This window comes from Anas acuta, chromosome 2, assembly GCF_963932015.1.
Source record: "Anas acuta chromosome 2, bAnaAcu1.1, whole genome shotgun sequence".
Lineage (NCBI taxonomy): Eukaryota > Metazoa > Chordata > Aves > Anseriformes > Anatidae > Anas > Anas acuta.
The window spans coordinates 81,023,262-81,045,775 of NC_088980.1; the positions used below are offsets into that span (position 1 = coordinate 81,023,262).

Sequence of the window (22,514 nt, forward strand, 5' to 3'; positions counted from 1 at the left end):
GTTGACCTCAGCCCATCGGTGCAGCCTATCCAGATCCTCCTGCAGAGCCTTCCTACCCTCGAGCAGATCGACACACGCACCTAGCTTGGTGTCATCTGCAAACTTACTGAGGGTGCACTCAATGCCCTCGTCCAGATCATTGATGAAGATGTTGAAGAGGACCGGCCCCAGCACCGAGCCCTGGGGGACGCCACTAGTGACTGGCCTCCAACTGGACTTGGCTCCATTTACCACAACTCTTTGGGCCCGGCTACCCAGCCAGTTTCTAACCCAACGAAGCGTGCGCCAGTCCAAGCCAAGAGCAGCCAGTTTCTTGAGGAGAATGCTGTGGGAGACGGTGTCAAAAGCCTTGCTGAAGTCAAGGCAGACCACATCCACAGCCTTTCCCTCGTCCACCCAGCGCGTCACTTTGTCATAGAAGGAGATCAGGTTCGTCAAGCAGGATCTGCCTTCCATAAACCCATGCTGACTGGGCCTGATCGCCTGCTTGCCCTTCAAGTGCCACATGATGACTCCCAAGAGGATCTGCTCCATGAGCTTCCCTGGTACTGAGGTCAAACTGACAGGCCTGTAGTTCCCCGGACTATAAATACATAAATACACATTTATGTATCCTAGAAGTTGTACTTGTATGAATTATTCACCCAACTTCTTGGCAAAGATATTCCAGGAGAAGACGCAATTAAGTTGTAAATTGATAAAAGCATTAAATATATATTTAAAAGACCTCTAGTATATCTTAGTAATATTAAATATTTAACATCAGAAGGTTTAAAAACATCCTAAACAACATATCAGAATTGTTTCCTAGGACACTATTCCTGTTGCTGGTTTGTTTTTCATTTAGATGTAGCGTAGAGTTTTTAGCCCAAGAGGTTACCATTTTCAATTTCTGTTACTCACTCCCAGACAAGAGAGACTGTGAAGAAAAACAGGTCACAGTACAAGGCTGTTAGTCATACAGTCCTCCTGCTTCCTTCCTTCCTGTTGCACAAACCTGTCAACTAAGGAGAGAGATCAATATGGGGCCGACTGTCTCCTTTTTACTACCTGACAAAACAAGCCTAGGAGTAACCAGAGTGCTGGTGTGATGCGTATGGTGGTACAGACTGATGCGGGACAAACAGTAGGATATTACTACTCCATTTCTCTTCTTTTCCGTTTTCAGTGTAGAATTGTAATATTTGCTGGTTCAGAACTGCTGTATCAGGGGCTTTGTTCTTTGTAATATTCACAGAAAACTAATATTGAAGAGAATTTCTCTTACATGCTGATTTGTTAGTATTGTTTTTCCTTACTGCTTATTCTCACGGGTGACAAATGCTCTTAAAACGTTTCCTCTATAAGAGAACTTGTGTTGAAGATTAAAAACTTGATCTAGATGAAGACTTCACTTCACTTTACTGGTCTCTGCTAAAAATGCAAACCCTTGCACTAGGCACTAGAGGGCACAACTGATATCCTTCAGACACATGATATTTTTAAATCTTAATATATTATTTCAGAGAAAGAACAATGGATACAATTAACTTGATATTAATCCTAGGAAAAGGTATACAGAAAGCTAAAGTCGTTCCTGCAGAGTTGTCATATACAATATGATATTATGATATGATTATTCTAATTCGTTTAATTTCTAAGATAGATGACTGTACCTTACACCCTAACCAATGTTTTATAATTTGTACATAGAAAACACGCCACACAAAACTATGATACTCGCATTCCCACATGAACTTAAACAACAGGTATTAAGGATCAGCAAAGAGTATCATATGCTAAAGTAGGGAAGAGAAAAACCCACGAATGCTAATCTAGCTCAGTAGCTGAAGTAACTGATCCATGTAAGTGCTGTTTGTGTTTGCAAAAACACCGGCATCTATTATGTTCTTGACTGTGTTAATGACTCAATGCACTGTTGGCTTGAAGCAACAAAGCTGATTATTTCAGAGTAGTTTAGTTCTTGAACTTGAAAGAGTTTAATTATAATATACAATAACATAATCTTAAAACGTAGATTTTAAAATCAGGCCATAAATGGACTTGGATGCAATAAAATGTGACGGTTATTTCTTCTTCTTTTGCATGTATCTCAAATGCATTTTCTTATCTTTATCCTATAACCAACTCAAAAATTTTCACTGCTCATAAGATATTAGAAGAGAATTTGAATAAAAGTAATAAATTGTTTTTAGATATGCAGGTGCTCTTTTTTGACCCATTCTACTTTGCCTTTTTTTTTTTTTTTGATCATTGATTGACAATCAACTTTTTAATTCCTTTTCTTACAGGATGCTACAGTAGGAAATATTATTTAGATATATTTGGGGAATATATATTTGTTCTTAGAGCAGTTTGACTCATGAAGTAGCACTGCAGACTTCCCCGTGTCACTATCTTAGCACGTCAGTGTTTTGACCCAGAAAACTCATTTCATTTAAAAGTGTGCTCTCTTGGTGCCACGCCTGCTCGTAGCTCTGCCTAGTTCCTTCTCTCTGCAGCCACTTTGTTATCCACAGGTTTTTCAGTCTTACTTCTGCTTCTCCAGTACTTTGTTCACTATATAAACTTTGCTGGCACCACCACAGCAATAGGCACTAGACTCAGTCTAACCACTTCCCAGCAACTCTCTGTCTTATAGCTTCTGACTCATGCTATCCAACCTGTTATTTTATAACACTGTTCTTACAGCACCAAGTACCAGACAGTGATTAGCCTCAGTGCAATAGTGAAACACGAAAATCTCTCATCTCTTTACCCCTCAATGTTAGCTAGGTTTTATGCACTTGGAGAACCTGTTTTGTTTTTTATATATATCCCTGACTACAGCTGTCACTCAAAAGGTTGCAGGAGTCCAGGTCTTCTGAAACTCACAGGGGAGGATTGTATTTATCTCCCTGTAGCCACCTAGATGTTGGATGCCTGTGTAAGCCAAGCAGTGATTCTCTTTCTACTAGCATCAAAGATAAGTGAAAGGAGTTGCATCTGAAGGTGATGAATTCAACTACAGAGAGTTTAGAGAAGAAGTCCTAAATTTTACGTGGCTAAAACTAGGAAAGAAGAATCCTACCTGCTTGCCTACCTATATGGAGAGCAGTTATGTGGGTTTGGGGTAGAGTGAGAAGAGAGAGGTAGACTGTAATCCCTTACATAGTAACATTTTCACCACTACAGCATCTTTGAAGTGGCTTCCTAAACCAATCACAGTACTTTAATGCCCTGTCACTGTTCAAAGGGACCATTACAGTTTCAGGACATTTAGTTACCTGAAGCGATATCCAATGGACAATTATTTCAAGTCAGGAACTAGTTCTCTCCAGTTCCTAGCTGGGTAATATACATCTTATGACCAAGGGCATTTTTTATTAGTAAATTCAGTAACTTCAGAACAATATTATCAGTAGATATTTAGTATTGAAAATTGAATACAAAAGCTTCTCAGCAAAACAGAGATAATTTTAAAACAGCTTGTACAAAAATGGAGCTTTGTTTGTGTGCAGAATATAGCTGTGTGTCTTAAAATTAGTGATTGCTCATGGGACATCACTGGTAACAATTCAAGAAATTATTAATGGCCTCATTAAGGAGAGCAGATGGTTTCAAAGAAGCATAAAACACTTGGGAACTAAACTGCAGGTAGAAGTGTGCCCAAATACCATTTGCAGAATACCATTTGACAGCTCAAGGCTATCCAAATCATCACTCTACCTGTGAACTTCTGAAGGAAGAGGTGGAAAATAGTTTGTGGACAGCATGACCTCGTCCATCAAAGGAAAGGAAGTACGCAGTGGAATATGTCTCCATCCTAGGGAAGAAAATCTGGAATCAACTTCTGATGAAGAAAGTCATATGAATGATTCTTCCCTTTTTCAGTTAAATGGCCCTTCCAATTTTGCAGGATACCTTTTTTTTTTTTTTTTTTTTTTTTTTTTTTTTCCCCAGCAGATAAAATCAAATTGTCAAATCAGCCTCGTTACTGATTAACAGATTTTCTTGACCAATATTTGGCAAGGTTTGGCCTCTGAAAACCACCTACATCCACACTGAGCTCTTGATTCCATCTCACTACTAATCTCCCTATAATTGATCACTTTCCTGACACAACTACTTTCCTGCCTTTCTCGTACTTTCTATTTTCTTGGATACTTTATTTTCAATTATTTTTCATCTCTCAGTCTTGCTTTGTGACATTATGGTTATTCATCTGAGTGATCTCCAAGCCTGTGGAGGAATTCCAATACAACAGCCCTAGAAGTACAACAACAGAATTATCTGAAAAGGGAAATAAAATATATTTTAAAATGAAATGGAAAAAGATAGGGTTAGTATTCAATGGAAGTTCTTGAATTAAGGCTACCTGCCCAAGATTTCCAGGTACAGTGTCTTATGTTTCCATTTTCTTTATAACTATTTACCTTAACATGAAACAGTTTCCTATTTATAGTAACTGTCTCTTTTCCTTCAGTTAATGCTGACTGTGTTTCTTTGTAGCAGAAATGAATGAGTCCTCAGAGGGGAACTGTGACAAAACTACTAATTTTCTTTTCTTTCTAGGCCAGATACTTAAAAAGAGGTTAAAATCATATAAATGATATTTAGGCAAAAATGAAACTCCTGAGTTCAGAAGACCTACTCCCAAAACTCCCACCCAGCTGATGCCTAACCTTAGGTAAAGAAAGCATAGGGTTTTTTCTTTTATATAGCATAATAGGAGTTGTGTGTCCACCCAACAGCTGTTGCATGTTTCAGCAATTGTTGGCAGAAGGACTGGAGCCTTCGTGTTTCAAGGTCATGCAAGTGACTACAAAATTATGCCTACATTTATGTTTCTTCACCAAATCCTAAGGTATTTTTTTCTGCAGTGAAACACCTTCAGCAGGATCTGATGACAGACCACCACAGTGTTCTAGACTGCACCCAGGAGACAAGACGATTAATAATTATTTTCAGTCTCTTTAAATCTTAAAAGATGCTCATGGGACACAAAGAAACCTGGCCTCACATTTAAAATAAGGGGCTCTGAGCTGACTACCATCAACCAGGAGTAAAGCTGTCTAATAACCACAGATAATTCCATGTAAGCATCAGCTCAGCACTTGGTAGCCAACAAAAAAAGCAAATCGTATGGTAATAGTTATTAGGATCAGAAGAGAGAAAATCATTACACAGCCAGGTAAATTCAAGGTGCCTCCATACTGTGAATGTTATCTGCAGATCTGGTTCCCTCATTTCAAGAAATGATACAGCAGAACTGGAAAAGGGCAAAGAGCAATGAGAATGACTGAAAGCACAGAAGACTTTCCAAACAAAGAGCACCTGAAGAACACTCTTCTGCCTGGAAAAGATGAAATTTGGGAGGCACATGTCTCAAGTCCACAAAATCACCTTTGGACAGAGGAGACAAGCAGAGATGGATTGTTGCTCTGTCACACCCAATGCAAGAACCAAAGGGCATCAAATGAACCTGATAGGAACCAGATGCAAAACAGACAAAAAGGGGTTGTTCTTCACGCAGCAGAAAATAAATCTGTGGGAGTCTTTGCCAGGGACATTGCACAATTGGCAGGGATTCACAGGGAGATTGGGCAAAGTATCTTGTGCAGAGAGGCAAACTGGAGGTTACCACACAAACTACATGTTCAAGTCTGAGACGAAGATAGCTGCAGTCTGAGAGAGCAGCGGGGTGAATATCCTACATACTTACTCTGCTTTTACACTTTCATAGCCAGATACTTGTGAGCAGGGTTAAAGAGAGGATACCAGGTGGAATGGACCCTTGGTCTGAATCTCTGCTGTAATTTTCTTGTGTTCTCTGTCTTGTGTTAGAGACAAAAGCAATCTGTGCCAACAGTCAATGAGGTTGTAAACATTCAAATTTCTTATAAAGCATGACTCACTCAATTCATGCTCATGGATGGCTGACAGGGACAGGAGAATTTTCTTCCAGCTTAGTCACAACTACTTTTTGTCATTGCTAATTAGTACTTAATTCCTTAGAGAGAAAAAATGTTTAAAAAAATATTATTTTAAGTGAGGACTGGAGAAAGCAATAGAAAATGCTATTAAAAATAATAATAATAATAATAATAATAATTAAGAAACACTCCCAATCTGCAAAACAAAATTCTCCTTGCAGAGGTGCATTGTCCCATGAGGATGTTTCAGCTACTGTTACACTTTCCTGAGTGTTAACTTTACAAATACAGGAGCAGTAGAAGAGGGCAAGGGAGGCTACAAGAAGCTCCACTCTGTCCTACAGACTTGCCCAAAATGCAAAAATACATGGTTTCCCCAAATCACCCTGAAATTTCTCTTAAGAGCCCTAATAAACGTGCTCATGAGATTGCTAAGAAATAGCTGGATCTGGCTGCTGAAATCCTTATAAGTAGCCTTGTCCAAAGACAAACATGAAATTGAAAGGATTTTATTTTTTTTTTAATTTTATATAATTCTTAGAGGTAAGTCCAACAATATTTGAGAAGAATGGATTTTAGGAATTAACATGGGCACTAATCATGCAAACTTTTACAGCCTTAGCAAGGAATAAGTTTTTTTTTTTTTTTTTTTTTTTTGTTTCTTTACTCCCTGAAGTACAGGCACAGCACTTTTTTTTTTCTTTGCTATTTCTGTGAGTTATTATGTTATATGGTATGTCAAACATATAAGATATATGTTGTCCAGGTACAGTATGTAAACTACTAGCATTTTTCCTTTAGTTTCCCTTCTCTTACCACGACTAGACTTTATGCTTAGGAGGGGAGGGTGGGTGAAGGAGAATAAATATTTTTGACTTGGCCATTGATATGAGATATAATATATATATACAAATATCAAGATACATAAAATAAAAAACTTACAGTCTTTGGGCTGTAGCCCATTTCAGCTTCTTTCCTAGCTTTTGCCCAGTCTGCACAAAAGTGAATTCTACTTGCCAACAGCATACTACCAGCCCTGAGCTGTTGAAACACAGTTTTATCAGATCATCTCATTACTTCTGTTACCAGAGGGGATGAAAAGACAAAAATAAAGCATCCTACCTGAGAGAAAGCAAACTGAGGCTGTGTTTCCTGAGTCCCTGCCCGATTCTTTACCACGCTGCTTCCCACACAAGCAGAGGAGCATCACCCAGCAGAATGTGGGCTCTGGCTTTATGCTCAGCACGCTGGCAGTTGGTGAGCAACTGCTGCAGCCCCAAGTTTCCGCTAGGGTCACTTCCCATTTCTGGACACCACTGTCCCCAGTGCCAGCGGCACTGTACACGTTACCTTCTCCCGGAGAAGCTGGGGGGACGGCTGAGGGCTTTGTGTCTCCCCTAACACAGCACAGCCGGTGGAAAACACCAGCAGGGCAAGGTTTGCAGAGGTTTTCTGCACACCCGCTGCGAGAGGACGCGGGTGGCTCTGTCACTCGGTGCCAGGGGCCCGATCTGCTGGTGTCTGCCCCGGTTTCTCCAGTCCGAACCAAGCCCCAGCGCCGCTGCGGGTAAAGCCCTGGGGGAGGCAGGGGGGCCACGGCGCTGCCCCGGGTGGGTGGCAGGGCTGTGCGGGAGGGACAGGGGGTGAATGGGCCTGACACCAGTTTTTAGAGGAAAAAACGAGAGCGCTCTCCGCCTTTTCCTTTGTGGAGGCTTTGGAGAGTGACGCAGCACGTCCACGTTAACCGAGCGGGGAGCTGCTCTTTGCTAAGCGCAGCAGCAACAGCTCCACCGGGCACTCGGTGGCCTCTGCCAAAAGCTGAATGTGAGGGGACGTGCTCGCTGAGCAGAGGTCAGCCAGCCCAGCACTATTTGCCAGAAGAGCACACGTACGGCCTGCCTGCCCTCCCGCAGGCCTGCAGCCCGTTCGGCACCACACAGCACGGCGCTCCCAGCCAGGTGGTACCGCGCTGGTAGCTGCCCGTGCACCTCCTCGTGGTGCTTGCAACACGAGCAAATCTGCTGTTTGAGTTCACAGGCCGTGCTGGATTCTCAGGACAGAAGCTACCGATTGCTGCTGGAAAATGGCAGGTAAGAAAAAATACCAATAAGGATGCTGTTTGCTTCGGTCCTGGGCATGCTGCTATATGGAACACCTGCAGGGTTTACTTGTGATACTAAACCATTTTTATTTTTTTTCAAATCACCTCTATTTCTTCAGTAAAGGATGCATTTGAACGCTCCCATCTCTCCACTGTTCGAGTGCCTCAACTCCACTGCAAGGGAAACAAACTAGCACTTGCAGAATTAATCCTCTGGCATCTCTGAGCTCGTCATCCCCAGCCACTGAGCTGCTTATTTGCTGAGAGCTAGCGAGACCAGCAAAAAAGCAACTGCTCCTACAAGGAGTGAGCGAGCAGTGCTTTAAATTGTTTATACACTTGTTAAATTTGTGGTAGCATCTAACCACAAATTGCAGTAGACTTCTGGCAAAGCTAGTAGAAATCACTACCTCTTATAATTTATGTTAAAAAAAAAAAAATAGGTATTGTTTTTTCAAACCTTCAGCACTGGTTCTTGTATCTCTGACACTGCAAACTTACCTGCTGCCCTGATGGTCATCTGGGACATACAGCTCATGTCCACTGAATTCAGGAGATACCTGTTACAGATCAGCAGAAAGGAGCCAAGAGCTGCATATTTTGCAGATCCAGACATTTTCAATAATCCCTGGAAATCCTCTTACGTATGTATGTACAAACATATTACCGCATAAGAATATTTTACCTTTCCCTTGTGTTCAGTGATGAATTATTTTTTTTTTTTAGTGAATTATTAAAGTTGAATGGGCCATATACCATGACATTTTGAACAAGCAAGCTCTAATACACCTTGTGGATCAGTTTAAGCAGCCACATCCTAACATACTCAGTTTAGATTAATCACTTTAGATTAAATCTGCTTTATTCAGAGATACAACAGACAGCTCATTGACACATCTAAGAAAACAATTACATTTTTTTCTACTGAAGTCACTGTGAAGATGCTGAAGTGGGACAGTGGCATCTGAAACATCTACCCTGAGGTTGTCAATTGCACAGCACCGCAACAGAAGATGTAGGGAACCCGCAATGCAGTAGGAGGATGCTCTGAACTCTCAGAAATTGTTTCCACAACAGTCTGAGAAAACATAAATTATCACTGCTTTGATCCCATCCTGTCCCTCACTCTTGCTCTGTAGCTTATCTGACTCTGCTCAGGGAGCTAAGCCAGCAGAAAGCTGTTTGCTTTTTTGTTTTGTTGTTGTGTAGGGTGAGAGTTTTTGAAGGAATGAGCTGAATACAAGTGCTGGCTCGAGGATGGACCATGCCAGAGGAGAAGTGGGAAAGCCCCGAGTTGCACTGATGTAGGGCAGTGTGGCCTGCTCTGGAAAGGCACCTACTGCCCACTGAGCCCTGCCTAGGAAAACCCAGCATAGCACAATATTGCTGAAGGGGTGGGGAGGCATTTACTGATTAGTTCCTCTGCTGGGCACGAGTCAAACGCTGCCACTATCAGCTCTGCACTGCTTGGAAATCACAGTACAGAAAAATGGAGAACCTGGCCCTGGCTCCACAAACTCTTTCGTATCTGCCTACCTCAAAGGTGTCTTCTGCTTTTCTTTCTGCCTCCAGGGAGAAAAGTCCTGATAGTCTACGCACACCAAGAGCCCAAGTCTTTGAATGGAGCTTTGAAGACGGTTGCTGTGGAAGAATTAAGCAAACAGGGCTGCACTGTCACGGTGTCTGATTTATACGCGATGCAGTTTGAGCCAAGAGCAACAAGAAATGACATTGTTGGTAAGTCTAGCCAAAATACTTTTTTTTTTTTTTTGAGACTGACATTAATCTTATCTATGCTGCTGCACTGACAAGCTAGAACCCATGCTGTTAGGTGCATTCTGAAAAATAGTTGCTATTATTTCATACAAATATACTCCAAATAACAAGACCTGTTTTTTTATTTTCTGTAAGCACTGCCCAAGAAATGCCAGTGTAGGAATGTAACTATCACCTGTTTTTAAACAAATCTGATGAAAAATGGCTCCTCAATTAGAGAGAGGAAATACATGTGTAGTGCAGACCTGTAAAACTGTTTTGCTTTTAGACCAAAATGAATGAGGAATGGTATTGTTTTCCCGGTACTTGCAATCAACTGAAGAGACATTCAACGAAACATGTTCTCTTAATGAACAATGTTACAAATGCCTATAGCAAATTAGCTCCAGGCACTCAAGTACACAGGCTTTTGAGTTGTTTTGGCACCTTCCAGCAACCTTGATAGTGCATGATTATTAAAAATGACTAGAGGTTGCAGCTGAGACTTGAGAATAATAGCAATGATCTTGTTAGGCTCATGGAACTTTTTCATGATTAAGAAAGTTCCACTGTGCTCTTAATAGCATTTAGTCCCAGTACTTTTTCTGGTCAGGAAAAGCAAAGCTATGACATAATCTGGGAGAACTTTAGAACAAGAATTCTTTAGAACTAGAATCAAAAAGAAATAGCACAGGCCTAATGCAAGCATCGGAAAAAAAAAAAAATTGTTAATGATGAAATGTAAGCATTTCTAAAAGTCCACTTATGAATACGAATAATCTTGACTCACAGTAAGGTTAGTTACTGAGAGGCAAAAATGCATTAGCACTTGCCAGAACCAACTTCTGATGTAAGTTTCCGATCCCATTCTATGAGGTACTTAGCTTTGTTCACGAGGTTACTACTTCTACCTTCCATTGCTTGTCACCCGTCCTTCTGCTAAAGGCTGACAATCTGCTAGTTGAATCAGCAGGAATGAATGTCTGGTTCAGACACAGTTGGCTCAGCTCACCCAACTGTAGCAGAGTCAGCCTTTACTGGTTCCCCCAGCCCCTGCTGAGTTTACAGAGAGGCTGAAAAGCAGCTACATAGTGCTTGTGACTGCGGAGTGGTTTCAGAGATCCCTAATGCAGAGGCAGAGCAATTAGCAAAATTATCTTAAATCCTCTGAAATCATCTACCTGCATCACCAGAGTCTAGAGCCAAGCTTAGGTCCTCTTTTTGCACCTCATATTCTGTCTCCTACAGAAAGGTAAAAGTTTTAGTACTCTGAGATAATCTATCCCTCTCCAGTTTACAATCAAGTCATCATCTGTCAGCTGTGACAATATGGAATAGCATTAAAAAAAAAAAAAAGTGTGACGAAACAAGAAAGTAGTGACTCAGTTTAGAACCACAACCTGTGTTTAATTCTTGCTTGGCTACAGGGCTAGGAATGGAGAAAGCAGTGACCATGCCCTTCTATCCACAGATTGCTTGCACAACTCAGATGAGTTCAATTACGGAGTGGAGACCTGGGAAGCTTACAAGAGAGGAGGTTTGTCCAATGATTTGATTGAAGAGCAAAAGAAGGTGCAGGAAGCAGACTTGCTGATTTTTCAGGTCATCATTTTAAATTGTATTAAAAGGTTTCAGTTGTAAACCAAAAGCAGCAGTAAGCAAGAAGATTACAGATTTCATTAGGAACACTGCATCTAGCCAGAGTAAAAACAGGTGGTAGCTCAGCCATCTACATAGAATAGTTTTTACCCAGCATAGCAATTTCAAGGTGTCAGGCTATTCTGATATGATATATGTTTTTAGAAAAAAAAATATCAAACACACTAGATCATGTGTGAGTATTATTAGTTCTGGCACAATATGAATTTTTCACACAAATAATGGCTCCATGCTGACATTTTTGGTGACTAGAAAGACATCTGAAATCAGATCTTTAAAACACCCAACTAAAATTCATACTGTACTTCACTTAAAAAAATAATATTCAAAAACTACACGATCAGACTACTTTTGTGAAGACTGCTCCTCACGCCACCTGCACTCTAAAATAATTGCAAGGAGCAACTCAGATCGGAAAGGATCAAGTGCAAAATAACACTATAATTCTATATATAAGAACCGTGCCGTATTATCAGGCAGCCTGACGGCATCCTCTTGTCTGGTAGCGCAAGAAAAGCAAGCACAGATCTACACACAGAAGAGTGTGTTGGGCCTTGAGGTGACCCTGCCACGTTTTAAGCTTGGGATATGGTAACAGACACCCAACCATAAGCTGTAGGGACAAGGACTTTATCTCTAAGTAGCGATAGAGCAACAAGCACAGATCAGTAGTACAATTACTTGAGTAGCTATGACAGCAAATCCAGTGACTCACCAGTACCGGGCCAAACTCAACATCTGGATGCACAAAGAGGTATACGAACATGGCTATCAGGCAGGCCAGCAGGAAGCAGGGCATGGCTACTTTTCTGGGCAAGCAGCTGGCAGCAGCCAGCAGGCCTGGGGAATTCTGACTTTCCCAATTGTGCTGCCCTGGTCCCTTGCTGAGTTGCAGAAGCACTGTCTGGAGTCGCTAACCAATCATTACACCTCACCCCTGCTCTCCTCTCTGCCGGTTACGTCTTTGGTGTGCACGGGGCACAGGGATATCACAGAAAGCAAAACTAGCCCCACAACGCAGAAACAAAGTTCCCTGTGTGAGACAGATGCTTGGGTGCAGAGTAGCTCCTAAATGAAACAGTGGGATCAGCAGGGTGAAACATGGCACATACTTGTGCAAATGCAGTCAATGGCAAGGATAAAGTACACAATGTACTGTCCTCCAGAGTGCTGATGACTGGGAGGCCCTGTGTAATAAAAACAAAAAAAAAAATCTGACCATATTCACAATCAGACTGATGGCCTTAGGCACAGCCGATCTATATTCCACTGTCCCGTTCTAGATGAAATCTAGGATGTGACTATATCTCAAGCACGCATTTCAACATATGCTGTTGTAATTTTCACAATATTGCTTCTGAGATTACTAAAACATCCCCGGAAGGAAGTGGTTGCTTTCTACTTTCTGTCCTTAAAATACTATGTGGAGTTGAGTGTGTTCTGGTGCAGAAAAAATAAATAAAATAAAATAAAATAAAATAAAATAAAATAAAATAAAATAAAATAAAATAAAATAAAATAAAATAAAATAAAATAAAAATCAGAAAGAAAAGAAAGAAAAAAGCCTCTTAAAGATACTGCAGAGTAATTTAAAATTTACTATAGCCTAAGCTCACCACTTCCAAAGATCATGGTGACTAGCCATTTCTACACTGTTTCCATCTTGATTTAAGCCATATGCACATAAGCTTCTAATAGAATTTCTTCTTTCACACTGCACAGTGTACAAAGGTTTCAGAAGAGCAATTCATCCTAGAACAGAAGTCCATCGAGCATTCAAGACAATGCAAATAAGACATGGTGATTTTAGGCTGTAGACCCATGGGCTAACTGGAGGATCGAGGAACAGAGCCCTACTGTTAGAGAGGAGGCTTTCTTCTCAGGAGGGGTTATCACGTCAGATACTACGGCACTTGTCAGAGGACTGTCAGGTCAGAACTGATCACCAGATGTCAGTCCCAGTAACAGGGCTCTCTGTGCCATTTTGGAAGCACTAACCATTAGCTTATACATTCCTTTTGCATTTCAACAATCAGAGACACAATTCTGTACAGCCGTAAGTCTGAATTCAGTGACACCTTCCTGCCTTATCATTTTCCAGCTTTTGCTTGTGTGGAAGCCCTCACATTCGCCATGGTGTCGATGCACTGCAGCTGTTTAGCTAGGTACCTGAGACTACCACAAACAGAGAGCACTTCAGTTATTTTTGCCAAGCAAAGTTACTGCCTCTCCTTCCTGGAAGAAGGCACATACAAGGTCTGAACAGATTAAGAGAACAGGAATCTGCCTACAGACCAGGCCTTAGGATGACCTAGATTCTCTGTATTAACAAGGTAATTTCCTTTTTGTTTAGTTTCCCTTGTACTGGTTCAGCATGCCAGCAATCATGAAGGGCTGGATGGACAGAGTCTTGGTCCAAGGATTTGCTCACGAATTCCCCAACTGTTATGATTCCGGTTTGCTGAAGGTATGCTTCTGAAAGTGTTTTATTAAGACCGAGATCTTTGCAGTGCACTTCAGTAGTGGTCTTTCTTTTCCATTATGTTTGTATAAAGCTTTCACTTTCATCTCTCCTGAAAGCAGACCATAGCTTTTTCTGTGAAGGAATGACTTATTTTCTTGAAATCTGTGGCTTATTCCAGCCTTCACTATTAGACTTGCATTAATTCAGGTCTTGGAAGTTGAACTTCTTATCAATCCAAATGTATCCTGTGCAGCATGCAACAATTGCTCATGGTAGCACAAGGAGGTACAAAAACTTCTTCCTAGTCTATCACAAGGACTGATTCCCTCAGCTCTCTCCAAAACACTTTCCAGATATGAGTTCTCTGCAAAATGATGCAAAAGGGAGACATTAATAAAATGAATCACTTTATAGCTGAGGGGGAAGAAGGCAAGTGCCATGCATCCTGAAGCAGTTTTGCTTGATTATAAAATAAGGCTACACTAGTTCAGGCCAGTGGGGCTGTAGGAGATCAACGTGTTTCCAGTCAGCTAGTGCCTAACCCTTGATACACCACGGTATTCCAGAGTAGCTGGATGATTAACATCATCCATCAACATCATGCATCAACAGAAACTTTATCTTCAAAATAAAAATACTTCAGGAAAGCGTGTGGGGGAAGCTTGGCTTAAGTATTGGTGACAGACTCTTATTTTCAGTCAGTCCTTGCTTATTCTACACAAACTAAGAAAAGCCATGGGTTTAGGTCAAGCTTAGCACTCTTCTTACAGCTCTGTAATGACAATTCTATAGGTAAAATATTCTGACATGCATAAACAGGAGAGTACGTGAACAAAACATGAGGTAGAAACTTTGTATCCATGGAAAGTCTAGGAAAAAGAAAAGCGTATTTTAGTATAAAATCCTGTACGGTTAATTTTTGAGGTAAGGGTTTAAGCTGTTGTGTTCATGGTTAGGATATGGAGAACACATATAGATAAGGAACACAGTTCAGGTGTCAGAAAGTAACTGGAAAATGATCCTAATTTGATGAAGTGACCATTCTGGCAGCTCTCAATAATAAAGCTCTAGTAATGCATTGTCCCCCATATAATTAGAAGCAAAGCAGTTGTGATACTGCACCATCATACCACCCCCCCAAAAAAAAGTATTTTAATTATGGGAGGTAAGACAGAGAGAAGTGCTGAGCACCAGCCCATGGCCAACACCAGAGTTATAGGATTAGAAGAAAAAACGTGGTTTTAGAACACCTGAATGTTCCAAAAGTGAGGAGCAAGCCCAGATCTGAACTGGGATTGTAGCACACAATTTCTGCTTTCAGAAAACCAAGGAATAAAGATATCCACAGTAGTGAAGTGCTTTCCAGCCAGAGTTTTCCAAACATTTCACAGGAGAGAACAAGGGTCAGCCCTGCTTCATACAAGGCTGTCAGTACATGTAATTCCTTTTCTTTTTAATCAGCCTCTGCCCAAAGCCCTGTGCATGCAGTCTGCTGTTCAGGCCTTCAGTCTGTGACTTGGAGCCACTGCTAAACTCAAGGTCTGGGGAAGGGGACACCTCCTGCAGAAACTGATGCTGCCCAGCTTCTCATGAATCTCTCTTGAACTATTCAAACAGTCTTCTTAAGCATTTTTTTTTTGCTGTTGTTGTTTTTAATTCTAGAATAAATTAGCCCTCTTTTCTTTCACCACTGGAGGAAGCAAAGAGATGTATGCAAAAGGAGGTATCAATGGTGATATTCGCTATCTCCTGTGGCCCATGCAGGTACAGCATATGAATATTTGATTATTTGTTTGCATTATTTTTTATTATTTATTTTAGCAACTGTAGTGATGCTTATTTGATATAAAATACATTCATAGTTAGCTCTATAATAGAAAATAATTAGTCAGTTACAAGTATCTGTAAGTTATCGTTGGGCCCTAAAATCCTGAGACTTTTTAAGAGTCCACAGACTTTTAAATTTGTTTTGTGTCTCTTCCTCCAAACTGGAACCTAGAGAAAGCTTATAATATCTATCTTTTTAATTTCTCTAGTGTAATAGGATTTCCTTTAGCCCTGGCACACAAGGTTTCTTTTCCCTGTAGCTACCTGATTCACGTAGGATGCGGGACAGGAGGGCACTCGCACATTACCCTGGCATTTACAATCAGCATACAACAGTTAGCATGTCTTGTCTTATTGCTACCCTTTTGCCAGAGGTAGAAGTAGTGCTTTCAGGAATTTAAGTGGCAAGGCAAATTGCGACAACCAGTGTTTGATACAATACAATGGATGTGTTTTGATTTTACTGGAAATTCCCTGCTCTCCAAACCCTTTTGATTACTAGCTGTGTGCCCTTGTGAGGCTACCTAGCTGCACAGCTTGCAAGTCGACGTAACAAAGAATGCTATAGGCAGCTGCAAATTCAGAAACACAGAAAGGGAAAAAGGCAAGTTGAGCTGATTTCAAAGGCACAAATACTCATTCAGAATTGTGTGGCTATGCTGGAGGCAGAAAGTTAAAAAAATAGGTAAGAGGAGATGAGAAATGTGCTGCAACCCTGAACAATCCGTGGAGATTCAAGCAGTGTAATGAACTTCAGGCTGTCTCTGATCTTTGCAAATTTAATAGAAAACGGCAGCCAAAGAGAACAATTCTATGGATTTAGTAGCACTTAAAAATGAATTTCACGGAGCAGAATAAATTAAGTTGGCTTTATCTTTCAGTGTGTTGTATGTCATTCTGCATAATGCCTAGCTTTCAACACAAGCTGCCAAGGCAAACAATGAACTTGTGCAATTTATTTCCCTTCTCCTGATAAATGCACAGAATTAGAAAACCTTCCGTATCGGGTCAGAGGAAGTTTCAGAACTGAATACTGCACATGCTCAAATTGAAAGTGAAAAGCTAACTGAGGCATTTCTCTGTTTGCTTTGGATCTAGCATGGCATCATGCACTTCTGTGGTGTCAAAGTCCTTGAGCCTCACATCTGCTTCGCTCCTGAATATGTCTCTGAGGAGAAAAGGAAGGAGATGCTGCTTGCTTGGGCCCAGCGTCTGAAGACTCTTTGGAAGGAAGAACCCATAAACTGCTCTCCTGAATGGTATTTCAAGTAATGTTCAGACACAGGACTACAGAGAAGAATGTTTCCATTCTTTCTGGTGCTTCATCTCGACATCTGAATGCTGACCTCGTAATCCATATGCATTATAGGTATCTTGAGCTAGCAGCTTAGCTGACAATAAAGAATTTATCTTTATTTCCTGAGGGATTCTCTTCAATGAGTGCACAACTCTTCGTGAAGAATTATTCTTGCTCGTATAAACAGTGACATCCTGCCTGCAAGTGGTTGGTAACACAAGCGGTATTTAATTGCAGATTATACCATTGTTGCTAATAAAACAGTAAAGCACGTGGCCAAGCTTAACACTCTTTGTACCAACAGCCACTTTTTTTGTTGTTGTTTAATTGGCCAGGGAATGTACTGCCTACGCTCAACCTCATTATAGACAAACCTGCTCCTTCAAATGGGAGATCTACACTCGTGCCTTCGAGCCATGAAGCCAGATTGTGAATAATGCGAAAGGATGTACAGTTGCACAGTGACTTAGACAACTGGAAAGTCTTCTTGGCAGCTTAGGCTTTTCCATGTACTTACAAATATATTAAAGCCAAGACATGCCAGAAGAGGAAAGGAGCAAATAAAAATATTCCACAGTAGTACAAATACGTATTGCCTTTTTTTTTTTTTTTTTTTTTTAACAGCGTAGCTTCCACATGTAAAGTAAGGAGTTTCCTAAAATCAAAGGGAACTGACTATTTTTATTACTCTATTTAGAGACAAAAGGGAATTACATCTATTCCCTGCCCTTGCACATCAGCCAGCATTGCTATTCAGGTCTGGTGAGCTTGGTGCATCCCCTACACTGTGAGTATAAGATGTACCTGTCAGTTGGAGAGCCAGAAAGCCCTCCCAAAAAACTGCAGAAGCACTGTCTATGTATGGGCCATGACATAAAAAAAGAGATTTTGCTTCTTGATATCTGGGAATCTTATCTTGAACTTTACTGGAATAATTTCTTCTTGCTTAGCTACATAATTTCTTGCTTTGATAAACTTACCTAACAGCTGACTTTGCACTTTGATATTGAAGGAATGTAGCCAGAATAAGAAACAGTCTGAGTCACTGTGGAATGACACTCGGCCCTCCGCAAACAGAGCATGCATGCTGCAGCCTTGTTATGCCCCACCCTTAGGTTTCTTTACGGACTGTGAGCAATAAACATGCCAAGCCCAGGCTGGGAAGGGGCAGAGTTATCTAACGCTCCAGACGGGGAATTGCTACGGCAGGTAAAGAGGCATGTTCCTGTTTGTCACTGTATGAGGTGAAGGGCTGCTGGACCGGGAAGCAGCGCTGCTCCATGCTGTTCCAAGTGTCTGCTTCAGTGTGTATGACTCACAGGCCATATATTACCCAAGCAAGAGTTTTGGCTTGGTTTGATAACTCTTGTGTATGAAAGTGAAGTGGAATGAAATAGAAAATATTACCTGCACGAGTTGTAGGGAAAGCACATTCTTGCCTAAAGGACATAACGAAATCAACTTCAAGTTAGCTAAAGAGGGGCTGAAAGACAAATAAAACCCTGTCCGAAAGAAAATACAGTCAAATGCAGAGAAAAATAAAAGTCTGATCACATATAACTAGTTGCTTTGGAGGGGAGCAGTTTGTTGGAAGATGAACAAAATGATCCATATTCCTCAGAGTATCTTCATGTTTGTAGAACTGAATTTTATGATTTTCTGCATTTTATAATCATGAGATTTTCCTTGCCAGAGGACAAATGAGTATTTGGTATTGAAAACAATCTCAGCTCACCTGGAAATTCTTCTGTTTTCTATCGCTAACCAGAAATATCTGATCCAGCCTTTTGGCAGACAAATTAGTGAGTGAAACCACATATATCCACAATACCTGAACAGACTCTTAAAAATAAAATTTCTCGTTACTGTTTGGTTGGCAAGAATTTACAATGCGTATTAAAAAAATCCCAGTTACGAGTTACTGCCAAGCACAGAGTCCCACCACAAAGACCTCCCAGGTCAAAACATCTGCTCAGTGAAGACACTAACTCCATAGGAAAGAACACTCGGGGGTAAATAATGACTCACAGTGCTGCACAGTCCATTTCCCTCTTGCTTTTCACAACGTCAGTGACCTGACTAGTTAACACAACAGTAAAACCTTATGTTCTAAAAATGTGGAGAGACTAAAGACATTATTCATGGTCAGTGGAATACTTAGTGTTATTTCCTAAAGACAACTTGCAAAAATATATCGGCATATCCTGTATGTATTACTTCTTGCAGAGGAGTTCACATCAGATACTTGGGAGAAGGTGGAACTGAGGTGTTACGCAGCACGCCAGGAGGCGTCTCCATCAAAGCAATCAAGACCAGCAGATAATCCCATAATCCATCTTCTTTTTTGTTTTAACAGTAAAACCCAATTTCAAATTCTGAAAACCTGAAGCTTCCTAAATCCTTCCTTAATTACATCCATGAAGGAAATAAAGCTTATGAGAAAAGAGACACCAGCTTAAAACTTCTGAGGGACACGGTTTGGTGATGGGACTCCGTAGGCCACGTTAGCAGTTTGACTTGATGATCCTGAAGGCCTCTTCCAACCCCGATGCTTCTAGATGCAAATAGCAAAGTTGTACAGGCGAGGAATCATCCTTATCTTTACTGCATTCAGTTACCAGAATATTTGAGAAAGAAGGAAATGGATACGAAAGCAGAAGTTGCAACATCAAACAAGATGTTACTGTATTGGATCAACTGCAGTGCTTAGTGGGCTCGACTGTTAGATAAAGAATCTCAGATTAACGTATATGATGAAGATACACTTCTGGATACCACGTGGCACATGCGTGCCAGCCCCCTCACACAGGTGGTAGTATTAAGTGCCTATATTATACTGACCATATGTAATGTAAGCATACAAGGCTGGCCAAGCTAGGTCTGAATAAAGATTCTCCAAACCTGAGTGTTTTCTCCACAGTGGTAAATAGGCCAGGAAGAGCGAGCACTTCCCCTGAATGCTGTCCCAGCCTCTGACTATATTTACTTTAGGGGATTTCCTGAGCTATGTATGTTTTCGCCACATTTACCAGCCCCAGCAGATCTCTTCTCTGTATTTTGCTCAGTCTTCCCGTGGATTTATGCCAACTTTAAGCAGCCAGTGCTCTTCAGCAAAGTTCAGCAGGTCAGCTTTTTCCTTGCGTGAAGCTTTGGAGTTGGTGGGAGACTGAGGGTGAAGAACCTGGTTGCCACTAGCTTCATTGGATTCCTCACAGTCAACAGTAAATGCTCAGTCCCATCCATTCATCCGGATGACACTTATTTTGTAGACGTACATCACTTCCATCCTAAATAATATTTTTCCCAGGCTGTGGGAAAAAGCTCACGTATTCTTAAAGGAGAAGGCACTGGCCTTTGGTGATCCTTTTCTTTTCTTTTTTTTTTTTTCCTCTTCTGAACTCTTCCAGTCTCACTGTCACTTTATGGAGGAGAGCGGACCAGAAGCACATGCAGAGTCCACAGGGTGACTCTTGCATTCAAATGACTTTCTCTGCTCCTCTCCTAATAAGCTCTGACGTATGATTTACTTTTTTGACTGCTGCTGAGCTAGTGATTTCATATGTTATAACCCCAGATCTTGGCTGACAGTCTTAATGGTCAACTCAAAACTGTTATTTTATACATCAGTTCAGGGTAACTTTTTTTTGCTCATGTCCTCTCCTTTATATAACTCGATTTTCACTTCTTGTTTCATTGCCTGGTCACTCAACAATGTTTCCCACAACTCATCACAATCTGTTTTCCATGTCCCCCATCCTCCAAGTAATTTCTATCATCAGCAAACTTTCTCAACCTCAGTGCTCATATCCTTTTCCAGCTCACTTATTTTCAACAGCTCGAATCCCTGCAGAACCTCACCTGAAACCTCCCCCTATGCTGAGAACTATCTACTGTTGTCCTCTTTGTGCTATCTTTCAAACATCTGTCCATGCTCTGTCCTTCTCTCTTAACCTTACCTGCTTAGTTTCCCTCAAAAATTCTGATAGGAAACTTTGTCAAAAACCTCCTGAAAATGTAAAGAGACTGGATCATCATTCTCCACATGCTTTAAGCCCTCGTGAAGTGAACTCTGCATGAACACCATTACAATATAAAAGCCATCAAGGTAAGGGATATATGATGGGGCAGGGAAATAAACCAATAACAACTATTCAGCTGTAACTCTCCGCAGTCATTTCAGTCCTTGTCTCTGTAGTCTTTTCTCATACAGAAACTGTTCCCTGGGCCACATAATTCCTGTCAACTTCTTTTCGTGTCACATCTACCTCTTCTAAATCTGTTCTGAGAAGAGGCAATCAGAGCTGTGTCTAGCACGTGGACACCTACCAGGCTAAGCCATACTTCCTGAAGGTCTCTTTTTCCAGGTGCTTTGGAAGCCGGCCAGCTGTGCTTGACAGCTGGAGCCGAGCCAAGTGTCACTGTGCTGACGTGCTGGGGCACGTGCCTATCAAACACAGCCCCTTTCAACACTCGAGGGAGGATTTTCACAGGTAGAAAAGCAATAGAGAGTAATCTGTGGTTAATAAGGAAAGAGAAAGGAAGTGACAGTATTGGTTTCTTAGTAGTACTGGAAACGTCGCAGCCATTTTGATCTACACAGTTACTGCTCATCTAAACCACAACACACTAAAAGCCACATGTAGACCTGTCAAAGCAGCATTGATTTCATCAGAATAAGGCTAGACTTAAGTGAGCAACTTCAGCTGTTTCAGGTTAGGGAGAAGAGCATAATGGCAACATGCTGTCCTGTTCCAGTTGGTCTGTTTTGTTGTTGCTATTGCAGCCGAGCCTCCCCTCCCACACTCTTTCAGGCAACGCTCTGTCTTTTTCCTTTTAAATTAGGTGTGTTACTACAAAGATCAACTGAGAGCATTCCCAGCCTTACTTCCAAAACTCAAGTCAAAATGTCTAAAAGCACCTTTGCCTACAAATATTTGGGCAAGAAGAAACACTCAGTCTAGAGCAGTACCCTCGCATTTCAGAAGTTTAATTTTGGGTCCTTTAATCTAGCAGCAGCAGTTGATCATTTCACAAGCAAGTCCTGGAAATTTTCCTGTAATAGCGTTGTTGCTTCCGTTTTTCATCTACTGGTGTTCGTGCATTTATGGAAACATTCTCCATAGAACAAAATACAAGGAAATGCCTAATAATGGTGTCACAGCACTTGGTGCAGACTGACATTAAAAAGTTAGTAATTGCAAATACTCGTAAAGTGCTTATATCTTTGAGCAGCACTATTTAGTAAAATAATTGTTCCTGACCAGGTATTTCCAACCATCCTAAGACATGTTTAAACTCATCCAGATTCATCAGGAGTTGTGTAATGTTGTTTGAACCCACGGGAATTCCGATCTGTTTGAAAAACTCCATCAAGAGAGAGAAAACCAGCTTCTTCTCTGGGACCACGCAACCAAAGTACCTCATAGCTGTTTCTGAATTACCAATTGCCCTTGATGAAACGGGAAAGCATTTTGTTAATAACTGATGTAGAGAAGA

At 41.1% G+C, this 22,514-nt stretch overlaps 1 protein-coding gene and 2 long non-coding RNA genes across 11 annotated transcripts in view; 1 reads left to right on the forward strand and 2 right to left on the reverse strand.

The window, feature by feature from the left end:
* The window catches only part of LOC137850680 (uncharacterized), a 67,169-nt gene that overhangs the window by 17,645 nt on the left and 27,010 nt on the right, over nucleotides 1–22,514 (reverse strand). For 2 of the 3 annotated variants that reach the window (XR_011092735.1, XR_011092736.1), the window contains exon 4: nucleotides 3,709–3,805. The exons of the other annotated variant lie outside the window; for it this stretch is intronic. This is a non-coding gene — a long non-coding RNA (uncharacterized lncRNA). The remainder of the gene's footprint in view (nucleotides 1–3,708; nucleotides 3,806–22,514) is intronic. 3 annotated transcript variants of the gene reach the window in all.
* NQO2 (N-ribosyldihydronicotinamide:quinone dehydrogenase 2) lies at nucleotides 1,008–17,604 on the forward strand. Of its 7 annotated transcripts, none has more exons than XM_068670952.1 (7): nucleotides 1,008–1,126; nucleotides 7,953–8,005; nucleotides 9,589–9,753; nucleotides 11,243–11,373; nucleotides 13,784–13,897; nucleotides 15,557–15,658; nucleotides 16,820–17,604. In XM_068670952.1, exons 1-7 carry the CDS (start codon nucleotides 1,113–1,115, stop codon nucleotides 16,991–16,993), a joined length of 753 nt encoding a protein of 250 aa, XP_068527053.1. In that variant the 5' UTR covers nucleotides 1,008–1,112; the 3' UTR covers nucleotides 16,994–17,604. The 7 variants fall into 7 exon arrangements, with proteins under 7 accessions (XP_068527053.1, XP_068527056.1, XP_068527052.1 ...); XM_068670955.1 differs by having other exon boundaries at nucleotides 1,019–1,126; nucleotides 7,946–8,005; XM_068670951.1 differs by lacking the exon at nucleotides 1,008–1,126 and adding an exon at nucleotides 7,151–7,482 and having other exon boundaries at nucleotides 11,199–11,308.
* LOC137850682 (uncharacterized) lies at nucleotides 6,651–8,013 on the reverse strand. The gene is made up of 3 exons (XR_011092740.1): nucleotides 7,951–8,013; nucleotides 6,993–7,476; nucleotides 6,651–6,790 (listed from the first exon to the last, which is right to left on the reverse strand). It is a non-coding gene; the product is annotated as an uncharacterized lncRNA (long non-coding RNA).